Source organism: Berghia stephanieae, chromosome 14, assembly GCF_034508935.2.
Source record: "Berghia stephanieae isolate SIO BIC M18660-M18661 chromosome 14, UCSD_Bste_1.3, whole genome shotgun sequence".
NCBI classification, from domain to species: Eukaryota; Metazoa; Mollusca; class Gastropoda; order Nudibranchia; family Aeolidiidae; genus Berghia; species Berghia stephanieae.
This window is the reverse complement of record NC_088373.1, coordinates 32,229,521-32,252,020: the sequence shown is the minus strand read 5'-3', so window position 1 is coordinate 32,252,020 and position 22,500 is coordinate 32,229,521. Positions and strand designations below refer to the sequence as shown.

At 38.9% G+C, this 22,500-nt stretch overlaps 1 protein-coding gene across 2 annotated transcripts in view; it reads right to left on the bottom strand.

The window, feature by feature from the left end:
- LOC144959480 (sulfotransferase 1C4-like) overlaps positions 1-22,428 on the bottom strand; it is a gene marked incomplete at its 5' end in the record, with an annotated part of 24,156 nt that extends 1,728 nt beyond the window's left edge. Inside the window, 5 exon segments of one of the 2 annotated variants that reach the window (XM_078892090.1) lie at positions 1,747-1,903; positions 5,254-5,434; positions 14,141-14,235; positions 16,848-16,983; positions 22,220-22,428. In XM_078892090.1, the coding sequence (XP_078748216.1) occupies positions 1,776-1,903; positions 5,254-5,434; positions 14,141-14,235; positions 16,848-16,983; positions 22,220-22,428 (749 nt within the window). 2 annotated transcript variants of the gene reach the window in all.
- Positions 22,429-22,500: the final 72 nt, after the last annotated feature.

Sequence of the window (22,500 nt, the reverse complement as noted above, 5' to 3'; positions counted from 1 at the left end):
TCAAACTGCCAGTCCTTTTGGATTTCAGTGTCAGGCTATAACATCACGATGGCTACGACAAAAACCAATAATGACGCCAAACTGCCAGTCCTTTTGGATTTCAGTGTCAGGCTATAACATAACGATGGATACGGCAAAAACCAAATAATGACGTCAAACTGCCAGTCCTTTTGGATTTCAGTGTCAGGCTATAACATAACGATGGCTACAACAAAAACCAATAATGACGCCAAACTGCCAGTCCTTTTGGATTTCAGTGTCAGGCTATAACATAACGATGGATACGACAAAAACCAAATAATGACGTCAAACTGCCAGTCCTTTTGGATTTCAGTATCAGGCTATAACATAACGATGGATACGGCAAAAACCAAATAATGACCTCAAACTGCCAGTCCTTTTGGATTTCAGTGTCAGGCTATAACATAACGATGGCTACGGCAAAAACCAAATAATGACGTCAAACTGCCAGTCCTTTTGGATTTCAGTATCAGGCTATAACATAACGATGGCTACGGCAAAAACCAAATAATGACGTCAAACTGCCAGTCCTTTTGGATTTCAGTGTCAGGCTATAACATAACGATGGATACGGCAAAAACCAAATAATGACGTCAAACTGCCAGTCCTTTTGGATTTCAGTATCAGGCTATAACATAACGATGGATACGGCAAAAACCAAATAATGACGTCAAACTGCCAGTCCTTTTGGATTTCAGTGTCAGGCTATAACATAACGATGGCTACGGCAAAAACCAAATAATGACGTCAAACTGCCAGTCCTTTTGGATTTCAGTATCAGGCTATAACATAACGATGGATATGGCAAAAACCAAATAATGACGTCAAACTGCCAGTCCTTTTGGATTTCAGTATCAGGCTATAACATAACGATGGATACGGCAAAAACCAAATAATGACGTCAAACTGCCAGTCCTTTTGGATTTCAGTATCAGGCTATAACATAACGATGGATACGACAAAAACAAATAATGACGTCAAACTGCCAGTCCTTTTGGATTTCAGAATCAGGCTATAACATCACGATGGCTACGACAAAAACCAATAATGACGTCAAACTGCCAGTCCTTTTGGATTTCAGTATCAGGCTATAACATAACGATGGCTACGACAAATACCAAATAATGACGTCAAACTGCCAATCCTTTTCGATTTCAGTATCAGGCTATAACATAACGATGGCTACGGTCTGGCTGTATAATACACGTGTATATAAAAATAGAATAAATATAATTCCCTTTATTCAACCCATCGGGGAAATTTGTCTTTATGGTCTATTACAAGAGAAGACTGGAATAACCCAGAAATCAGCCGCAATGCAGCGCCGCAAATTGAGCTAGGGCGAGGCAACCTGCTCAAGGCCACATAGAGCAGCCGCTGATGACCGCACTTGTCACCTTTTGGGTAGGAAGCAAAGAGCGTACCACTGAGCTATTATTATTATTATTATTATTATTATTATTATTATTATTATTATTATTATTATTATTATTATTATTGTTTTCAAATATGTGACCCATCGTCTCAAAACGGTATTTTGTCGGAACGAACCAAATGCTTATAAGCCGAATTAAATGTTAAACTTTTCAAAAATATAAATTGTTGGCATTAGCACCCTAAAATCTGGTATCTATTCTCCTCAATAAAACATACAAACTCAACACAAGTCTGATATGTCTGGCCATAAATTCAATTTTCAACATCTTAACTATCCCGACTTAATACCGTTTTGAGTCGAAGGGTCAGCATGGATGCTATTTGTCGCTCTCGGCCAACGTGTCCCTGAATGAAATCCCGAAAGGTTCCAATTTGGTCACAAGCATTTCGTCTAGTTTGCCCTCCATCTCCTTCGACAGGTGGTTTTTCCAGTCACCAACTTTCCCTGAAATAAAAGACATGAAAGTGGATAAAAAATAATTTAAATTGAGCTTTTATATAGCGCAATATCCACTAAACGTGCTCAAAGCGCTTTACAAGGGGTCCCTGGTCAACAGCAACATTTAACATTGAGGACGGGACATGACGCCTGTTAGGCGATATTACAATTTTCGGACAAAGACAACGCTGTTAACGGCCAGGTACTCATTTGACACTTGAATACGGTGAGAGAATGTGAGTAAAGAGCTTTTTCCAAGGACTCAACAACGCGCCGAGCGCGAGGCTCGAACCCAGGACCCTCCGATCCGAAAGCGGGTGTCATATCTCAAGACCACATAGCCGCACATAGCCGATACGGTCATACGGTGTGACTTTGCCTCTAAATATTTGGACAAATTAGATAATATTTAGTATTTTGACAGCTAATGTGTATAAATACACAAATGTATTGAACATCTTGCTCTCACAGGAAAGATAGAAGGTAAAAAGAGTAAAGGTAGACCAAGAAAAACATATTGTAATAGTTTGAACAGCTGGGTGACAAAGAAAGAGAAGAGTAATATTCGTTTCTGAGGTTATCTGATCAGAGAGATAAATGGCGTACCATGATCACCGATGTCTGACACAGACTTGGTACTTGAAGAAGAAGAAGAAAACACTTGTACGGTGAGAGAATGTGAGTAAAGAGTCTTTTCCAAGAATTCGACTATGCGCCGAGATAGGTTCGAACCCAGGACCTTCCAATCCGAAGGCGAGCGTCATACCACAAGACCGCATTGCCGCACATTAGTCATTAGGCTCATGGCGCCGGAGTTTATCCCGGTTTCTATACAGCATGCTACAAATAAAGTAAAGAAAAATGTGACCCCTCGTCTCAAAACGGTGTTATATCGGGATGGAGCAGATGCTAAAAAGTCAAATTATAGTAGATCTGGTCAAAAATATGAAATGTTGGTATTTAGCATAGTAAAATATGATATTCCTTCTCTTCTAAAAAGCATATAAACTCAACTTAAGCATGCTATTTCTGACTACAAATTCCATTTTAAGCATCGTAATCATCCCCGACTTAATACCGTTTTGAGACGAGGGGTCACAAATTGAATTCCCTTTATTCAATCCCCAAGGGGAAATTTGTCTTTAGGGTCTATTCCAAAAAAATTGCAGCGCCGCCAAGTGAGCGAGGGTGAGGTGACTTTCTCAAGGTCACACAACGAGGCGGATAGTCGAACTCTGTACCGTCAACCGGGGTTACTTAGGCCATCCGGGGTTACTTAGGTCACTTAGTAGAATAAAAAAGGTTGCTTTTTAAAAAAAGTTAAATTCATGAGTGCTTTTTAGATCTATTGGGTTCTAATACTATTCAACAGTCGTAACGTCACTTCCTTCCTAATGACGCATGGTCACTTAGTAACACTGGCTCTAAACTATCGGAACAATGGCGGACGCCCGTATGAAAAATTTCTCCGGCGAGCATAAAGGGTATCCACAGGAGAAAAAAAAACCACATACATTTGATCATGGTTTGAAGTTTACACATTCTGATCACAAGACGACAAATGAAAAGTTCTAGCAGTATGAATAATAAAAAGTAATGTTTTTCTTTGGTTAGAACCAAGATGGCCGCCGTTGCCGGGCCACTTGACATCAGACTATTGAATCGTATTATTTAACTGGATAAGGGCTACATGTAATTTATCTTTTAAAATAAGCGATCTTGTTTTCAGTAAGTGGCCCAAGTTACCCCTGGTGGCGTAAGTAGCCGCAGTTGACGGTACCTTTGTGGGTACGAAGCAAAGACCATGCAGCTGAGCCACGCTGTCTCCCTAAATAAATATTGTAAATATTGTATATCGAAAAATTGTAATATCGCCTAACAGGCGGCATGTCTCGTCCTACATGTTAAATGTTGCTGTTGACCAGGGACCCCTTGTAGAGCGCTTTGAGCACATTTAGTGGATATCGCGCTATATAAAGCTCAATTTATTTATTTTTATTAAGTAGCCCCAGTTTATGGTACCTTTTTGGGTACGTAGCAAAGACCACACCGCCGAGCCACGCTGACTACCTAAATAAATATAATTTATGCCATCTTCTCACCTATACATTGTTTAGTGCGGCTATGTGGTCTAGTGGTATGACACTCGCTTTCGGTTCCGAAAGTCTTGAGTTCGAGCCTCGCGCTCGGCGCATAGTTGAGTCCTTGGAAAAGGCTCTTTACTCACATTCTCTCACCGTACTCAGGTGTAAAATGAGTACCTGGCCGTTAACAGCGTTGTCCTTGTCCGAAAAATTGAAATATCGCCTAACAGGCGTTATGTCCCGTCCTACATATTAAATGTTGCTGTTGACCAGGGACCCCTTGTAAAGAGCTTTGAGCACATTTAGTGGATATTGCGCTATATAAAGCTTTTTTTTTTATTATTCATTGTCCATAGGACTGATTACATACTTCATATGGGTTTTGAACCGGAAGAGAGGAAGGTGAGATGTCACTACTTCTGCTTCCCATTGTAGTAACTTCTATCACACACAAAAACCATGAGCTGTTATATAGAGGAATATCCACTAAACGTGCTCAAAGCGCTTTACTAGTGGTGCCTAGCCAACAACAGCACTTAGCAAGTAGGACGAGACGTGACACCACCTGTTAGGTGATATTACATTTTTGTATCGGAAATACACCATTTTACACCTGAGTACGCTGAGAGAATCTGATTAAAGAGCCTTTTTTTTTTCCAAAGACTCAACTATGCGCCGCTCAGAGCGCGACTCGAACCCAGAATCTTCAGATCACACAAGACCACACTATAACCACTTGTGGTATGACACTCGCTTTCGGATCGGAAGGTCCTGGGTTCGAGCCTCGCACGGCGCATATTTAGTCTTTAGAGAAGGCAAGACTCTTTACTCACATTCTCTCACCAAACTCAGGTGTAAAATGAGTACCTGACCGTTACTAGCGCTGTCTCTGTCCGAAAAAAATGTAATATCGCCTAAAGGCGTCATGTCCCGTCCTACATGTTACATGTTCCTGTTAGCCTGGGACCCTTTGTAAAGTTCTTTGAGCACGTTTAGTGAATATTGCGCTATATAAAAGCTCAATTTTATAGCCACACACACAAAGTTTCAAAGTTCAAAGTTTCAAAGTTTATTCAATCTTAGGCTTTCGCCAATAAATCATCAATTTGATGCCAACATCCAAATACATGAAAGTGGAAAAAAAAGAAAAAAAAGGTAAATGGAACCAAAAAATAAACTGATACACCACACAAAAATACAACAACCGTAATACCATCAATGCGTACAGTAATAATAAATAAATAAACACACACACACACACACAAGACTGACCTTTTCTTAAGAAATTGGCATCTTTATTGGCGAGACCACAGTCCTTGTACCACTGCTTGTTCACAAACGTGTTCTTCTTCATCGAGTCAAAGCTGCAGTGGGAGACTATTTTCTCGATGTCTTCATCACTCAATTTCTTATCCAGAAATGCGGCTATTTTCCTGACGGAAGCTGGGAGATCCTGTGCAATCAGACGGGGAAAAAAGTGATCGATTTTATATTAATGTTAGTCATAAAAATAATGAGGAAGAAAAACAAAAAACAAACAACAAACTTTTATCTCCTCAATGGCTTCATAACTCAACTTTTTTTTTTCTCCAGAAATGCGGCTTTTTTTCCTGACGGAAGCTGGGAGATCCTGTACAATCAGAAGGAAAAAGAGAGTGATCGATTTTATGTTAATGTTAGTCATAAAAATGAGGAAAAAAAATCTTTTATCTCCTCCATGGCTTCATCACTCAACGTCTTATCGAGACATGCCTCTGTCTTCTTGACGATCCTAGAAGGTTCTGTATAACCAAAGGAAAAAGAAAAGAGCGAACGATTTGATTTTAGTCATAAATATAATGAGTAATAAACCAAATAGATATAACAGCTTTAAAAAAAAGAACAAAATACCCAACACGGAACGTTTCAGACTCAAAGCCCTTCTTCAGCCAACAACAACAAACAATGAAGTCAATAGGGTTCAACAGTCGTGACGTCACTTCCCTCGTAATGACGCACAGTAAATTAGTAACTGGTTCTAAACTATCTGAACAATGGCGGACGCTCTTATGAAATACTTGTCTCACGAGCATAAAAGTGTATCCAGAGGAGAAAAACAAAAATCTGAACATATTTTTACTTTTAATACATTCTGATCACACGACATGTGAAAACGTTCTAGCCAGCATGAAGAATAAAGAGTACCGATTTTCTTTGTTTAGAACCAAGCTGCTGGTTTGACGTCAGACTATTGAAGACTATTAACCAACGCCTTGCAAACGCTTTTAAACCTTCAAAACTTTTGTAAAATACGAATATAAGGATTTTAAAAAAGACTTAAAATTTGTATCAGATGTGAAAGGAAATATTTTACAATTATTGTAATACGTAAGGACGGATATCGTAATATTAACAATCCATACTTCACACAAAACCCTGTCAATTCATTCTGGGTGGGGTTCCTGACCTCCCATAGTGGACAGGGGGGTTCATACAGTGACTTCTATCCCCTTATAACTTATATCTGTTTTCCAACATGCATTCTGTATTTGTCTTGGAATGAGATGACTTGGTTTTGTCCTGGCCCTGGCCGGACTCCTAGCTGGGAGGGAAACAGCCAAATGCATAGTTATTGTTTTGGGAGACGATATATTTTTCCTTGTAAATCATCTCTCTCTTATGTATTATTATATGTGACCCTACGCCTCGAAGCGGTACTAAGTCGGGTTTGGAAAAACGAAGAAAACCGGTTTTAAAGTGGGAATGATCAAAATTATCAAATTTCAGTTTTTGTTGTTTCAGAAACTACAATCATTTTTCTACATGAAAACATAATAATTAAACATAGATATTGAGGATAATTATATAAATTTAAAGTTAAAAAAGCAACTATCAATGACACATTTAAAACGAGAGTTGATTTTCTCTCAGAGAGCCACCATTTCAAGACGTAGTAATATTAAGTCTTTTCCTCCACCAATACCATGTAAGATACCACAGCAAAGGGCGTGTCTTTATCTATCTCAGAGAAAGTCTGACTGTTTCCACAATTTGATGGTTCAACCAATAATTAACTTTAAAAACTGTAAACAAGTATAGGGTTTTCCCTGACAACTTTACACATGAATGATTCTGATTGGTCAACGCTCATCACATGCGTCTGTTGACTATTAAAATGCACGGGAAATGTGTCATGACGTCAGCATGCGTGTGTTACATATGTGTGTGTTTGTGCATTTTGATACACACCACAAGCTATTATTTCTTTGTCTAGCTGCATTGGTTAATGATCGAGGTGAGGGTCCTTTGTCCCTCTTTCTTTATTCATGAAATTATAGGACATGCTAAGACTTTAAGTGGGTGGGGTTCCTGACCTCCCATAGTGGACAGGGAGGTACTTACTGTCTTCTATCCCCCTATATCTGTTTTTCAACGAGCTTTCTGTCTTTGTCTTGGAATGAGATTACTTGGTTTTGTCCTGGCCCTGACCGGTACCCGTGGTGAGAGGGGAAACAGTCAAATGTATAGATAGTTTTGGGAGATGATATTGTTTTCCTTGTAAATCATCTCTCTGTTGTGTAATGTATTATCTTTTGTTTATATATCATAATATGTGTATCCTCTTAGTGGGGACCTGTGCCTGGATAAGACTTTTAGGTGATCTCAAACTAAGTACTTCGATAGTTTGATCTTGGAATCTACATTTGTTCCCTATTTGATGCAATTCTCTTTTGTCTTACTTTTTCTTGGGTGTTTTAATTGTAATTCTAGAACTTATTACTATCCCTTTTCTTCCTTTTTACTGGCGCTGCTATGACCTTAATGTGATACAAGCGCCGTAAAACCCTTTAAAAAATAAAATCATATGGCTTTAATAGGACAACAGTTGCCTAATCTTACACTTAGAGATTGTTGTAGGATAAACAGTTAATTTTAAGTACAAAAAGCAGAATAGTATATAGAGCCTTCAAAAATCAATAAAATGCCGATGGAAATACGTGTAACTAAAAAATGAAAAAGGTTAAATGTATGGATAGACAAACAAAAAGAGAGACAGACCTATTGATGGATAAATAAATAGGTAGATAGATAGATATATATGTGGAAAGGAGAGAGGGTCAACAAGAGAGAGAGAGAGAGAGAGAGAGAGAGAGAGAGAGAGAGAGAGAGTGAGAGAGAGAGATGTTCGTTATGTCGTGCTTTCTTTGTATGGGGTGGGGGGGGGGGGGGGTCTTTTTAGACAATCAACAATGTGGGTGAACGCTAAGAAATGTAAGTCATTGCACAATAAGCCCCAATCCCTCCTCCTCAAGCTGTCAAAATGGAAACAATGCATTGAATAATTTGACCAGCCATTTCTTTAAATGCAATCTCATTGGTCAATATTTTTCCAGTTGAAGCACTATGAATTTCTTTGAAACAAATAAATGTTTTCTTAAACTATCCCCACAATTCTTTGCTCCGCCTCCATCCCTTTCTTCATGTCTACCTCACTCTATCCGTCTCCCTTTTGTTTTTGTCACACATACAAAGACACACAAACACACATTTATACAGTCAGGCTTCAATCTTTACTCTATTTCCCTCCCGCCCTCTTAATGCACAAGCAGTCTCTCTCTCCTCCCCATCTCGCTCCTCTCTCTCTCTCTCTCTCTCTCTCTCTCTTTCTCAATCTCTCACGTGTGTACGTGTGTGTGTGTGTGTGTGAGTGCGTGTGTGTGAGTGCGTGTGTGTGTGTGTATTTTAATCTCTCATTCTTTCTCATCCTGTTTCTTGATATTTCTTTCCCTGCCCACACGGCTTCACATAGTTTCAAAACTGTTCTTTGAAATTATAAACCCTTCTCTAACTTTCGACATTTTGGAATCCTATTTCCTCCAATATATAAGACAAAAATGTCACATTAATAATTTTTATTTCACTGATTCTTTATTTAAATATAAAAAATTCTTCAAAAAGTGAGCAATGTCATAAAATTATCGGCATTCTTTATTTTTTTTTTTTTTGGTGTATTTTATTTATTTTAAGGACATCTTACATAATAATGAACAACTACAGAAGTAATCATTGGATTATTTCAAACATTTGTATGTACATTATCAAATGTATATTCTAAGCCCATGCCAAATTCAGTGATGCCAAAACTCTGGTTTCACCGGGAAAAAAATCCGGTCTGGAGCAAAACATTTACGGGCAACTTCCGTCAAATTCCTGTGAGGTCAAAATGTTCCAAGGATACCCCCCCCCCTTTCCAGTCACTACTAATACAACCACCACCACCAAATCATCTTCATTACCACTACTAATACAACCACCACCACATCATCATCTTCATCATCACCACTGCTACTACTACAACCACAACCACCGTCACCACCACATCATCATCACTATTACTACAACCATCTCTACCACTACTACTAAAACCACCCCCACATCATCATCATCACTACCACTACAACTACAACCACCACCACCACATCATCATTACCACTACAGTAACAACCATGTCCACCACATCATCATCACTACCACTACTACTACAACCACCACCATCACTACCACTACTTCTACAACCACCACCACCACACTATCATCACTACCACTACTACTAAAAACACCACCACCACATCAACTTCATTACCACTACTACTACAACCACGACTATCGCCACATCATCATCACTACCTCTCCTACTACAACCACCACCACATCATCATCATAATCACTACTGCCAGTACTTCAACTACACCCACCATCACCACCACATCATCATCACTACTTCTACAACCATCACTACCACCACTACTACAACCACCACATCACCATCCTACCACCACTACTACAACCACCACATCACCTTCCCTACCACCACTACTACAACCACCACATCACCTTCCCTACCACCACTACTACAACAACAACCCCATCACCGTCCCCACCACTACTGCAACAATCACAACATCACCATCCCTACCACCACTATTACACCAACTACCACATCACCATCCATGCCACTACAACTACAACCACCATTACATCATCATCTCTACTACCACCATCACATCACCATCCCTGCAACTACTATTACAACCACCACAACGCTACCCCTACCATCACCAATACTACTGCAACCAGTATTGCAAGCGCCGTAAAAACCCTTCAGACAAATTTAGCTCAAATCGCTCTCTCTCTCTCTCTCTCTCTCTCTCTCTCTCTCTCTCTCTCTCTCTCTCTCTCTCCCTCTCTCCCCTCTCTCTCCCTCTTCACACAAACACACACATACACGCGCGCGAGCACACACACACACACACACACACACACATCAATAAGTTGCGCTCACTGGATTAATGTTCATGTTCACCTTCCTGTACTTGCCAATAATAGCTAATCACAAATACGTTAACCTCAAACTTTAGCCTTGTTAGTTTTTCAAGTTCATGTTGCTCAACTTATCACTAGATGCACTTTTAGCGCTCTCTCTCTCTCTCTCTCTCTCTCTCTCTCTCTCTCTCTCTCTCAGACACACACACACACGCGCACACACACACACACACACAACAACCACCACCACCACATTTTCATCACGACCACTACAACTACAACCACCACCACCACCACATCATCACTACCACTACTACTTCAACCACCACCACCACATCATTATCATTATCACTACTACTACAGCCACCACCACCACATCATCATCACTACCACTACTACAACCACCACCACTACATCATCACTACTACTACAACCACAGCCACTACTACAACTACAACCACCACCACCACCACATCATCATCACTACTACTACTACTACTACTACTACTACTACTACTACTACTACTACTACTACTACTACTACTACTACTACTACTACTACTACTACTACTACTACTACTACTACTACTACTACTACTACTACTACTACCATTACTACTACTACTACTACTACTACTACTACTACTACTACTACTACTACTACTACTATTACTGCAATACTACTACTACAACTACTACAACCACCAACAAAACATCATCCTCACTCCCACCATTACTACAATCACTACCATTAGGATTTGGAGCTTTACTTCATTTGAAATAAGGAAACTTTTGGGCTGTATTTGGCAATGTGTTTATATATCATAATATAGTTCTAATCAGTTATCTATTTAGATCTATACAATATTTAAACACGATACCAAATGCCATCCAAATTCCCTTTTTTTGTGTTTGTAAATTCCTGTTTCGGCATTGAAATTACTTCGAGTTGTGCCTGAAATTCCTGTGAGTCAAATTGAAAATTTGCGTCTCTGCAAGTTTCACTATTCTCGTCAAATCTCCAATGCCCGCATCGAAGGAGTTATCTTTCCCCATTGATTTGACTAAGCGTGAAAATGGTGCTTCACATCAAACTCGTCGATTTTCTCAAAACTTGTTTTTTACACACTCCCTATTTTAAACGGTCATATCTCAGAATTTTATAAATTTGGTATCAAATTTTAAAGCATAAAATAAGCTATGATTGGGTACCAAAAACCAAAAATTGAAAAAATCCGACTTAATACCGTTTTGAGGCGGAGGTTCACATATTTGTTATTTTGAATGTATAATGTAAGCATTTTAGTGTATTCCTCTTTATTGGATTTTGTGCTTGTGTCCGGATTAGACTTTTAGGTGATCTCAAACTAAGTACATTTGTGGTGTGCTCTTGGAATCTACATCTGATCTCTATTATTTTTTCCCAGTTCCCCTTTGTCTTACTTTTTCTTGGGTGATTTAATTGAAATTCTAGAACTTTTTACGATCCCATTTTCTTCCTTTTTACTGGCGCTGATATAACCTAAATGTGTTGCAAGCGCCGTAAAACCCTTAAAAACATAAAAACAGTGTCAATTCATTATTTTTTTTACAACAAGAGATGTAGTGAATAGAAAAGTGCCAGAGGACAAAAGAGAATAACATTTTTTTCGGCGGTTGATGGGGTTTGAACCCGCGACCTTATTAGTACGACAACTCCGCCTGGCCGATGAGAGCGTGACTCTACCGTATGAGCTATCCACGAACCCAAAAAAATTCGTATCAAACTCAGGTCATTCATTACTAGATCCCTCTCTCACCGACTACTGGGGGTAGCAGGTAAAACACATACACAACCACAGCGAAGTTAGTAGGCCAGCAGTTAAGCTTAATAGCCAATATTCTCAACACAAACATATAACATAGAAAAAATACTCTTCAATAGTCGTAACGTCACTTCCTTCCTAATAACGCATGGTAACTTAGTAACACTGGCTCTAAACTATCGTAACAATGGTGGACGCCCGTATGAAATATTTCTCCGGCGAGCATAAAAGCGTATCCAGAGGGAAAAAAACCCATAAATTTGATCATGTTTTGACTTTTACACATTCTGATCACAAGGCATATAAAAAGTTCTAACCAGCATGAAGAATAAAAAGTAATGATTTTCTTTGTTTAGAACCAAGATGGCCGCCGTTGCCTGGCGGCGTGACATCAGACTATTGAGTCCAATTGAGACATTGCATTTTTGTTTACGACTTTTTACAGTCCACAGCTTCTATCAGCTTAGTGTCACACAGATAATGAGAATAAATAGAACGTTTATTTTTATCAAGAACATTTATCCACTCAATGTGTTGAAAACTCCCTTACAAGTGGCCGACATGGCGATAATACATTTGTGACCCTACGCCTCAAAACGGTATTATGTCGGGATGATAAAGATGCTGAAAATTGAATTTACAGACAGAAATATCAGACTTGGGCTGAGTTTGTATGCTTTTTTTAGGAGAATGAATATTATATTTCAGGGAAACAATACCAATAATTCAAATTTTTGGCCAGTTTAGCGTTTGTATCGTCCGGTCCATCCCGACATAATACCGTTTTGAGACGATGGGTCACATTTTCCCGACAGATACATACAACGCTGTGGCCGACCAAGTACATAATGCTTAAAGTACGATAAGAGAATCCATGACCTGTATACTACTATCAAAAAAATGTGTATTGTTTCGTATTGTATTAATAATATTACGTGAGGGTATGTGGTCTAGTGGTATGACACTCGCTTTCGGATCGGAAGGTCCTGGGCTCAAGCCTCGCTCGGCGCATAGTTGAGTCCTTGAGAAAGGCTCTTTACTCCCATTCTTTCACCTTACTCAGGTGTAAATGAGTACCAGGCCGTTAACAGCGTTGTCTAAGTCAGTAAAAAAAGGATTATCGCCTAAAAGGCGTCATGACTCGTTTTACGTGTTACGTGCTGCTTTTGGTCAGGGACCCTTTGTAAAGTGATTTGAGTACATCTAGTGGATATTGCACTATATAAAAGCTATTTTTTTTTAAAGTTCAAGTATTTTTGGTTCAAACGGAGAACTAAATAAAGGCCTTTAATTTAATAAAGAATCGTTTAAAATAAAGTTTGAGTGCTAGAGTTGGTTTATAAAGGAATTTAAAACATCGCTGTAACGTTCCCTGGACAAAGTGGTATTTTGTTGTGTTTTAACTCACTCAACCCTAACGCCGACTATATCGGTAGTTTACCCGGGTTTATTGTAACCCATGCCATTTTTCTGAGACACATTGTATGCATAATATCAAAGCTAATGTTTTTAGTTTTTGCATGTTATTGATATTTGAATAAAAAAATTATATGTACATGCTCATTTTTAATACATTTTTTCCAATTTATAGAAGTAGCAAAACTGTCTAGGATTGAGTGAGTTAAAGGGTTTCACAGCGCTTGTAACACATTCTGGTCAAATCAGCGCCAGTAAAAGGAAAGAAAATTTGATAGTTAAAACATTCTAGATGTAGCTACAATTAAAAGGTTGGGGAAAAAGTAAGAAATGGTTCAAATAGGAATATATGTAGATTCTAGGAGTAGACAACGAGTGTACTTAGTTTGAGACCTATTGTAAAGCGATTTAAGCACGTTTATTATTATTATTATTATTATTATTATTATTATTATTATTATTATTATTATTATTATTATTATTATGATCATCATCGTCGTCATCACCATCACCATCATCATCATTATCATCACCATCACCATCATCATCACCACCATCACCACCATCATCATCACCATCATCACCACCATCATCACCATCATCACCACCATCATCTCCACACACGAAAGTCTCACCGATTTCATGTCCTCATACGTGATATATAAAACATTGTGGTCGTCCCGCCTCTTCCAGCCTTCCATCACGTGTTTCCACCACGGACCGACGAATACTGAAATAGGAAATTGGGAACAACGGGATAATATCAAAATACTGGTTCCAATCTCATTGGAAGTGTGAAATCAGTCCTTCATAGGATTGAATACCTGCCTTGTGCAAACTGATCTTCTGAATTGAAAGTGATGCTATTTTGGACATGGGACAACGTGGCTCAGCGGTAAGGTCTTTGCTTCGTACCCGAAAGGTACCGAGTTCGACTACTCGCCGCGTTGTGTGGCCTTGAGCAAGTCACCTAGCCTTAGCTCACTTTGCGGCGCTGCACTGCGGCTGACGCCTGGGTTATTCCTGTCTTCCCTTGGAATAGACCCTAAAGAAAAAATTCCCCTTAGGGATGAATAAAGACAATTTATTTATTTACTTATTTTATTATTTTGTTTGTTTGTTTTAAATTGTTTTACGGCGGTAGAAACACACCCAAAAAAAAAAAAAAAAGACAAAAAAGAAAAAAAACTAAAAAAAAAAACCGAATTAAAAAAATAAAAAAAATAGAGGTCATATCAGCGCCAGTAAAAAGGAAGAAAATGGGATAGTAAAAAGTTCTAGAATTACAATTTAAGTGCCCAAGACAATGGAAGAGAAAGGGGAATTGGATCAAATAGGAAATTTGTAGATTCCAAGAGAACACATGAAAGTCTCATCCATCAACAAGCACAGGTCCCAACTAAGAGGGATACACTCAAATGTTTACAAAATCATATATAATATGTAAACAAAACAATACAGTGCATAACAGAGAGAGAGAGAGAGAGAGAGAGAGAGAGAGAGAGAGACAGAGAGAGAGAGACACAGAGAGAGACAGAGATAGAGAGAGAGACAGAGAGAGAGAGAGGGAGAGAGAGAGAGACAGAGAGAGAAAGAGAGACAGAGATAGAGAGAGAGAGAGAAAGAGAGACAGAGATAGAGAGAGAGAGAGAGAGAGAGAGAGAAAGAGAGACAGAGATAGAGAGAGAAAGAGAGAGGAAGAGAGACAGAGATAGAGAGAGAGAGAGAGAGACAGACAGAGAGAGAAAGAGAGACAGAGAGAGAGAGAGAGAGAGAGAGAGAGAGAGAGAGAGATATGGTTTACACGAAAAGAAAATCTTCGAAAACTCCAACTGTACATTTGACTGTTTTCCTTCCCAGCAAGGGTATCCAGCCAGGGCCAGGGCAAAATCAAGTAATCTCGTTTCAGGACTGAGTTGTTCCGTGAGGTTTATTTTTCATGAAATAGATGTTGCTTTGATTTTGTTTTTTGTATTCATGCTTATTATGTATCATGTAGTGTCGTGATTTTTAATTTTGTTGTTTTTAAACATTTTTATTTTTATTATGTAAAGCGCCGCTGAGCACGATTAACGTGGATGTTTAGGCGCTATATAAATGCATTATTTACTACGATTTACTAAAGACAGAAAGCACGACGTTGGAAAACAGATGTTGGGGTATAGAAGAGCCCATAAGGGCCTCACTGCCCAAGTAGGGAGGTCAGGAACCCATCCACTTGCCGTCAGATCAACAGATTTTTCACATACAATAAGATTATATGTTACCTTTATCCTTAACAGTCTGGTCAAGACGATTGATAGAGTACTAGAGAGTCTCAGGTTTGTAAGATTTTGCGCTTAGGTGATCATTCAGAGCCATTAGGCCCAATGAACCGGAGTTTATCCCGGTTTCTATGGCGTAAAACGAACAATAGCAATTGCTTGCTATCATTGGGTAGGACGCTAACACGTGCTCACTCGAGGAGACAACAAAACAAAGGGACCAGAGTTTTCCAAGATTACTATCATCCATCCGGTTTCTGACTATACTTAACATAGCTGGACTTTTATGATCACGCGAGACACATTGCCACTGAGCCACTGAGCCATACTATAATGACCTGAGTTTGATACGAATATTTTTGTCTTCGTGGATAGCTCATACAGTAGAGTCACGCTCTCACCGGCCAGGCGGAGTTGTCGTACCAATAAGGTCGCGGGTTTAAACCCCACTACCGCCGCGAAAAATTGTTATTCTCTATTGACTTCTGGCACTTTTCTACTCACTTCATCCCTTGTTGTTACCAACTTTCATGATACCTGTCTTTGTGCGGTTATGTAGCAGCGGGCGATCGAACTCGGTACCTTTCGGGTACTATTTTTAATTCAGAAAAGTGAGTGGAGCAGGCACTTGTGTTGGAAACAACAAGAGATGAAGTGAGTAGAAAAGTGCCAGAAGACAAGAGAGAATTTAAACATTTCGCGGCGGTGATGGGGTTTGAACCTGCGACCTTATTGGTACGACAACTCCGCCTGGCTGGTGAGAGCGTGACTCCACCGTATGAGCTATCCACCAACCCAAAAAAGTCGTATCAAACTCAGGTCATTCATGACTAGTCTCTCTCTCCCTCGATCTCTCTCTCGCCGACTACTGGAGACCGCGGGTCTATCACACAACCATCGCGAAGTTAGCTGGCCAGCAATTTAATGAAGCTTTATAGCCAATATTTTCAACACAAACATATAACATAGAAACAATTGAGACATTGAGTATGCTCCGGTATATGGGGTGAATTTTTAGTTCACGCTTCCCCTTGCTTGAATCCCACACCACTAACAAAACAAAATGAATTAAGTTTACCTTCGCCGTCGAGAAAAAGTTGACATAAGTCATCGAATCCAACGTTGAGTCGGAAACCTTTCTTGGCAAAGAACTGATTGAAGAAGTAATGGAATGAAACGATCAGATCTTTGGGGTTTCTGGCGATGTAGATGGTCTGAAATGGAACGGGCCATTCGGAATATTAATTCCAAGCAGGAGATAGAAAACGATGCATTTTTTAAAGAGGGAGATATAAGTAAGTAGTGATTAATTTATTTTTTTTTATCAACGTCATCATCATCATCATCATCATCATCATCATCATCATCATCATCATCATCATCATCATCATCATCATCATCATCATCACCACCACCACCATCATCATCATCATCATCATCATCATCATCATCATCATCACCACCACCACCACCATCATCATCATCATCATCATCATCATCATCATCATCATCATCATCATCATCATCATCATCATCATCATCATCATCATCCCCTCATGTTTGTTTGTTTATTCACCTTCACCACGCCATTCACACATAATATCCCTTTCGTTCTTAGTGTTTTATTCATCGAGTTTTGTTGTTAAAGGGGAAACCCGTAACGTATCTGTCTTCGTCTAATAAATTGAAACTTACAATTATATACGTATCTTCATTATTTGCTTTCGAGCTTTAAGCAGCAAAAATTTTCATAAGCTTACTACGTTTATATAACGATTTATACATTTACGATTTATACATTTGTGACATAAGCTTACTACGTTTATATAACGATTTATACATTTACGATTTATACATTTGTGACATAAGCTTACTACGTTTATATAACGATTTATACATTTGTGACATAAGCTTACTACGTTTATATAACGATTTATACATTTGTGACATAAGCTTACTACGTTTATATAACGATTAATACATTTGTGACATAAGCTTACTACGTTTATATAACGATTTATACATTTGTGACCTATTGCCTCCAAATGGTAATAGATCGGGAGGGACCCGATATAATGAGAGTTTTTTTTTTATATAATGCAATATCCACTCGAAGTCTCAAAGTGCTTTACAAGAGGTCCCAAACCAACAGCAACACTTGACATGAAGGACGAAACATTACGCCTGTGAGGCGTTATACATTTTTTTTCTCTCGGTCTGAACACCGTGTTAACGGCGTGGTACTCATTTTACACATGAGTACGGTGAGAGAATATGAGTAAAGAGCCTTTTCCTAGGACTCAACTATGCGCGAGCAAGGCTCGAACCAATGTCCTTCCCATTCAAAAGCGAGTGCCATACCACAAGACCAGAATCTCATTTCAAAGTTAATATTATGATAGGAAATGTCAAATTGGTTGACAGGTAAAGAAAAGATAGTTTTTGTCCTAAATAAATTATAAAGAAATGAGATTTTCTCCTAAATAAACCGTAAAGAAGTGACAGTTTTTCGCCTGAAAAAAACCATAATGAAATGGCATTTTTTCTCCTCAACGAACTATAAAGAAATGAGTTTTTTCTCCTCAATGAACCATAAAAACTTGACTATTGTCTGGGTGTTTGACTATAACTTCTATTTTCAACATAAAAGTTATCCGATATAAATAACATCTAATAATGATAATGTTGAAAATTTACATAGCACTATAACTCCGAGACACCGGACTCTAAACACTTAAATTACAAATTACTTTGGCTGAAACATAATCATTCTCACACACAAGCACAAACAACACAAGCACACACACACACACACACAAACACACACATACACACACAAACACACACACAACACACACACACACAAACACACACACACAAACACACACACACACAACACAGCATAAACCAGACGCCTATCTTGCTTCTCATATTCTTCTTCTTCTTCCAGTGTCATCTCATGGGTTGGGATCGACTTGAAATGAGACGCCAATCTTCCCTGTTGACGGCTTGCTGACTGCATTCGGCTGCCGACAATCCTGTCCATGTCCTCACATCATCTATCCAAGTTCTTGCTGGCCTGCCTCTTCCTCTTTTCCCCTCAACTCTACCATCAAGAATGTCCTTGTTGACAGTTTGATGGCGTCTTAGGTGTCCAACATACCTTAGTTTTCTTGTTTTTATTACTTTCATTAGGGTCGGTCTGATATCAAGTTTGTCACAGACTTCTTGATTTGTTTTCTTTTCTTTCCAATTGATTTTTCCAAGGCGACGGAAAGTCCACATTTCAAAGGCCTCACTTCTTTTCTCTATTTGTTTGTTCAAGGTCCATGTTTCTGAGCCGTAGAGAAGTGCTGAGTGGTCATAACATTTGAGTATTCTTATTCTCGTTTTCATCTGCGTTTGTTGAGAAGTTAAAATGTTATTCAGTTGGCTGAACCTCGACTTAGCTATAGCAATCCTGTTTTTCACTTCCAGCTCATTTTTTCCGTTGTTGGTCATTGTCTGTCCAAGATATTTAAAAGAATCTACTTGTTCTCATATTATAATCTACTTAAATCGAAACTGATAATGTGTTTTAAGAGAACAGCAGTTAAAACAGGCAAAGATTCTTTTTCACGAATGCTCTGTGTTTTTTTATATAGCGCAATATCCACTAAACGTGCTCAAAACGCTTTACAGGCGGTCCCTGGCCAACAGCAACACTTAACATGTAGGACGAAACATGACGCCTGTTAGGCGATATTACAATTTTTTTCGGACAGAAACAACGCTGTTGACGGCCAGGTATTTATTTTACACCTGAGTACGGTGAGAGAATTTGAGTTAAGAACCATTTCCAAGGACTCAAATATGCGCCGAGAGAGGCTCGAACCCAAGATCTTCCGATGCTAAAGCGAGTGTCATACCACAAGACCACATAGCCGCACAAACAAGGCGTTCCAAACAGAGGGTCCGAAATTAGTAAAGGATCTCATTCCAGCATTTTTCCGTATTCGAGGACGACAAGTTTGTTGGAATCACTTGCTGAGCATAAGTGACGGGGTTTTGAATATAATATTTCAATTAGTTAAACAACGGTTAGAGGTGGTGTGTCACATTTTTAGTGAGAACTAACCTCCTAAAAGGTGTCCTCAAAACAATAACAAAGTAATGACGATGTGTGTAGTTTCACTTTGCTGGGAGAAAACGGACAGAAATTTTAACTCCTAGATAAAACGTTTGCTTACAGTTCGTTTCTTTTGGTTCGGCATCTGAAAACGAGGGGGATGCACCGTGGCCTTCGTAAAGTTGTGGCCTGACACTGACCAAAAAATGACGTCAAAATGCCAGTCTTTGGCCACAAAAGAAAACAAATCGTGAATTGTATTCAATAGTTCAACCAATGAAATAACTTGTTTCCATGAGCTCTACTAACGACAACTCACTAGGCGGTGCAAAAACCAAATAATGACGTCAAACTGCCAGTCCTTTTGGATTTCAGTATCAGGCTATAGATAGAATGCGCTTGGCCAAGGAGTTCACAACATTGCCATCCGGAAGTATAATGGACCAACACACAAACTCTGTGTAACCATGAACTTTTATAGTCTGGTTAATACAGTTTAGTGAGAACAACTCACAAACGCGGATGGCAAAAACAATAACAAAGGCCTGAGTGACGTCATCTGCATACTATCTATAACATAACGATGGCTTCGGATGCACTCAGTTTACAGCTTAACGTGAAGATAGAATGCGCTTGGCTAAAAAGTTCACAGCATTGCCATCCGAAAGTCTAACCGATCAACACACAAAACTGTGTGTAAGCTTATAATTGTATAGCCTGGATAATACAATTTAGTGATAATTACTCATAATCGCGGATGGTAAAATACAATAACAAAGACCCGAGTGACATCAACTTCATTCTATATATATAGATAGAATGAAATTGACGTCATTCAGCTGTTTATTATATTTTTTTTGTCCGTCAATTTATGAGTAGTTTTCACTAAATTGTATTAATCAGATTATAAACTGTCAAAGTTACACGCAGTTTTGTGTGTGGGTACGTTATATCCGACTGGTAGAATGTTGTGAGTAAATTACCTAAGTAAACAGCATCAACACACCTTTCCATTATTATTATCGTATAGCACAGTGGACACAACGGTCGCCTTCATAAACTTAAGGCCTGACACAAAGCAAACAATTGGATTCAATAGTCTGATGTCACGTCGCCCAGCAACGGCGGCCATCGTGGTTCTAAACAAAGAAAATCTGTACTGTTTATTCTTCATTCTGGCTAGAACTTTTCATATGTCTTGTGATCAGAATGTGTAAAAGTCAAAACATGATCAGATTTATAATAATTTCTTTTTCCTCTGGATACGCATTTATGCTCGTCGGAGAAATATTTCATAAGGGCGTCCGCCATTGTTCGGATAGTTAAGAGCCAGTTATAAAGATACCATGCGTCATTACGTGGGAAGTGACGTTACGACTGTTGAAGCGTATTACGTCACAAAGAAGACATTAATCACAAAACGAAAGTAAAACGGGAGTTGTTGTTAGAAGTGCTCAAAGAAACAAATGATTCCATTGGCTGAACTATTGATTATTACTCACAATATGATTCAATAGTCTGATGACACGTCCGCAACAAGCAGCTTGGTTTGAAATAAAGAAAATCGGTACTTTTTATTCCTCATGCTGGCTAGAACTTTATCACATGTCATGTGATCAGAATGTATATAAGTTAAAACATGATCAGATTTATAATGTTTTTCTCCTCTGGATACACTTTTATGTTTGTCGAAGATGAATTTTATAAGGGCGTCCGCCATTGTTTCGATCGTTTAGAACCAGTTACTAAGTTACTATGCGTCATTACGAGGGAAGTGACGTCACGACTGTTGAAGAAAATCTTTTATGATGGATTTTGTTTGGTTAGCAGTAGGCCTTTAATATGATTCAATAGTCGTACCGTCACTTCCTTCCTAATGACGCATGGTAACTTAGCAACACTGGCTCTAAACTATCGGAACAATGGCGGACGCCCATATGAAATATTTCTCCGGCGAGCATAAAAGCGTATCCAGAGGGGAAAAAAAACGTAAATTTGATCATGTTTTGACTTTTACACATTCTGATCACAAGACATATGAAAAGTTCTAGCCAGCTTGAAGAATATAAAGCAATGATTTTCTTTGGTTAGAACCAGGATGGCCGCCATTGCCGGGCGGCGTGACATCAGACTATTGAATCCAATAGCTAACAAAGGCCACGGGTGTCCTCGGTTTGCTAGTAGAGTTCATGGCAACAAGTTATTTCATTGGTTAAACTATTGAATACAACTCACGATTTGTTTTCTTTTGTGGCAAAAGACTGGCATTTTGACGTCAATTTTTGGTCAGTATCAGGCCATAACTACGAAGGCCACGCTGTCGTACCGTGGACAAAACTCACTTTAGGTTTTTTCTTGTGGTAATCCTGGGGCATAATGGAGAATGGCATGTGTGTTTTGATGTATCTCGGTGACGTCATAGTGTCCACGAACTTGACACCAGGGACGGGGAATTCCAGACAGGGAACTCGGTACTCAATCGGCGACTGGACACTCGAGAAATCGGCACCATTGCCCACCAGGTTGACCACTTCCTGCAGCCAATTTGTTCCTTGGGTAAAAGTAAAATTTAAAAATTACTGATTTATATTATTAATTAATTAATGTCCAATTTTAGTGACAA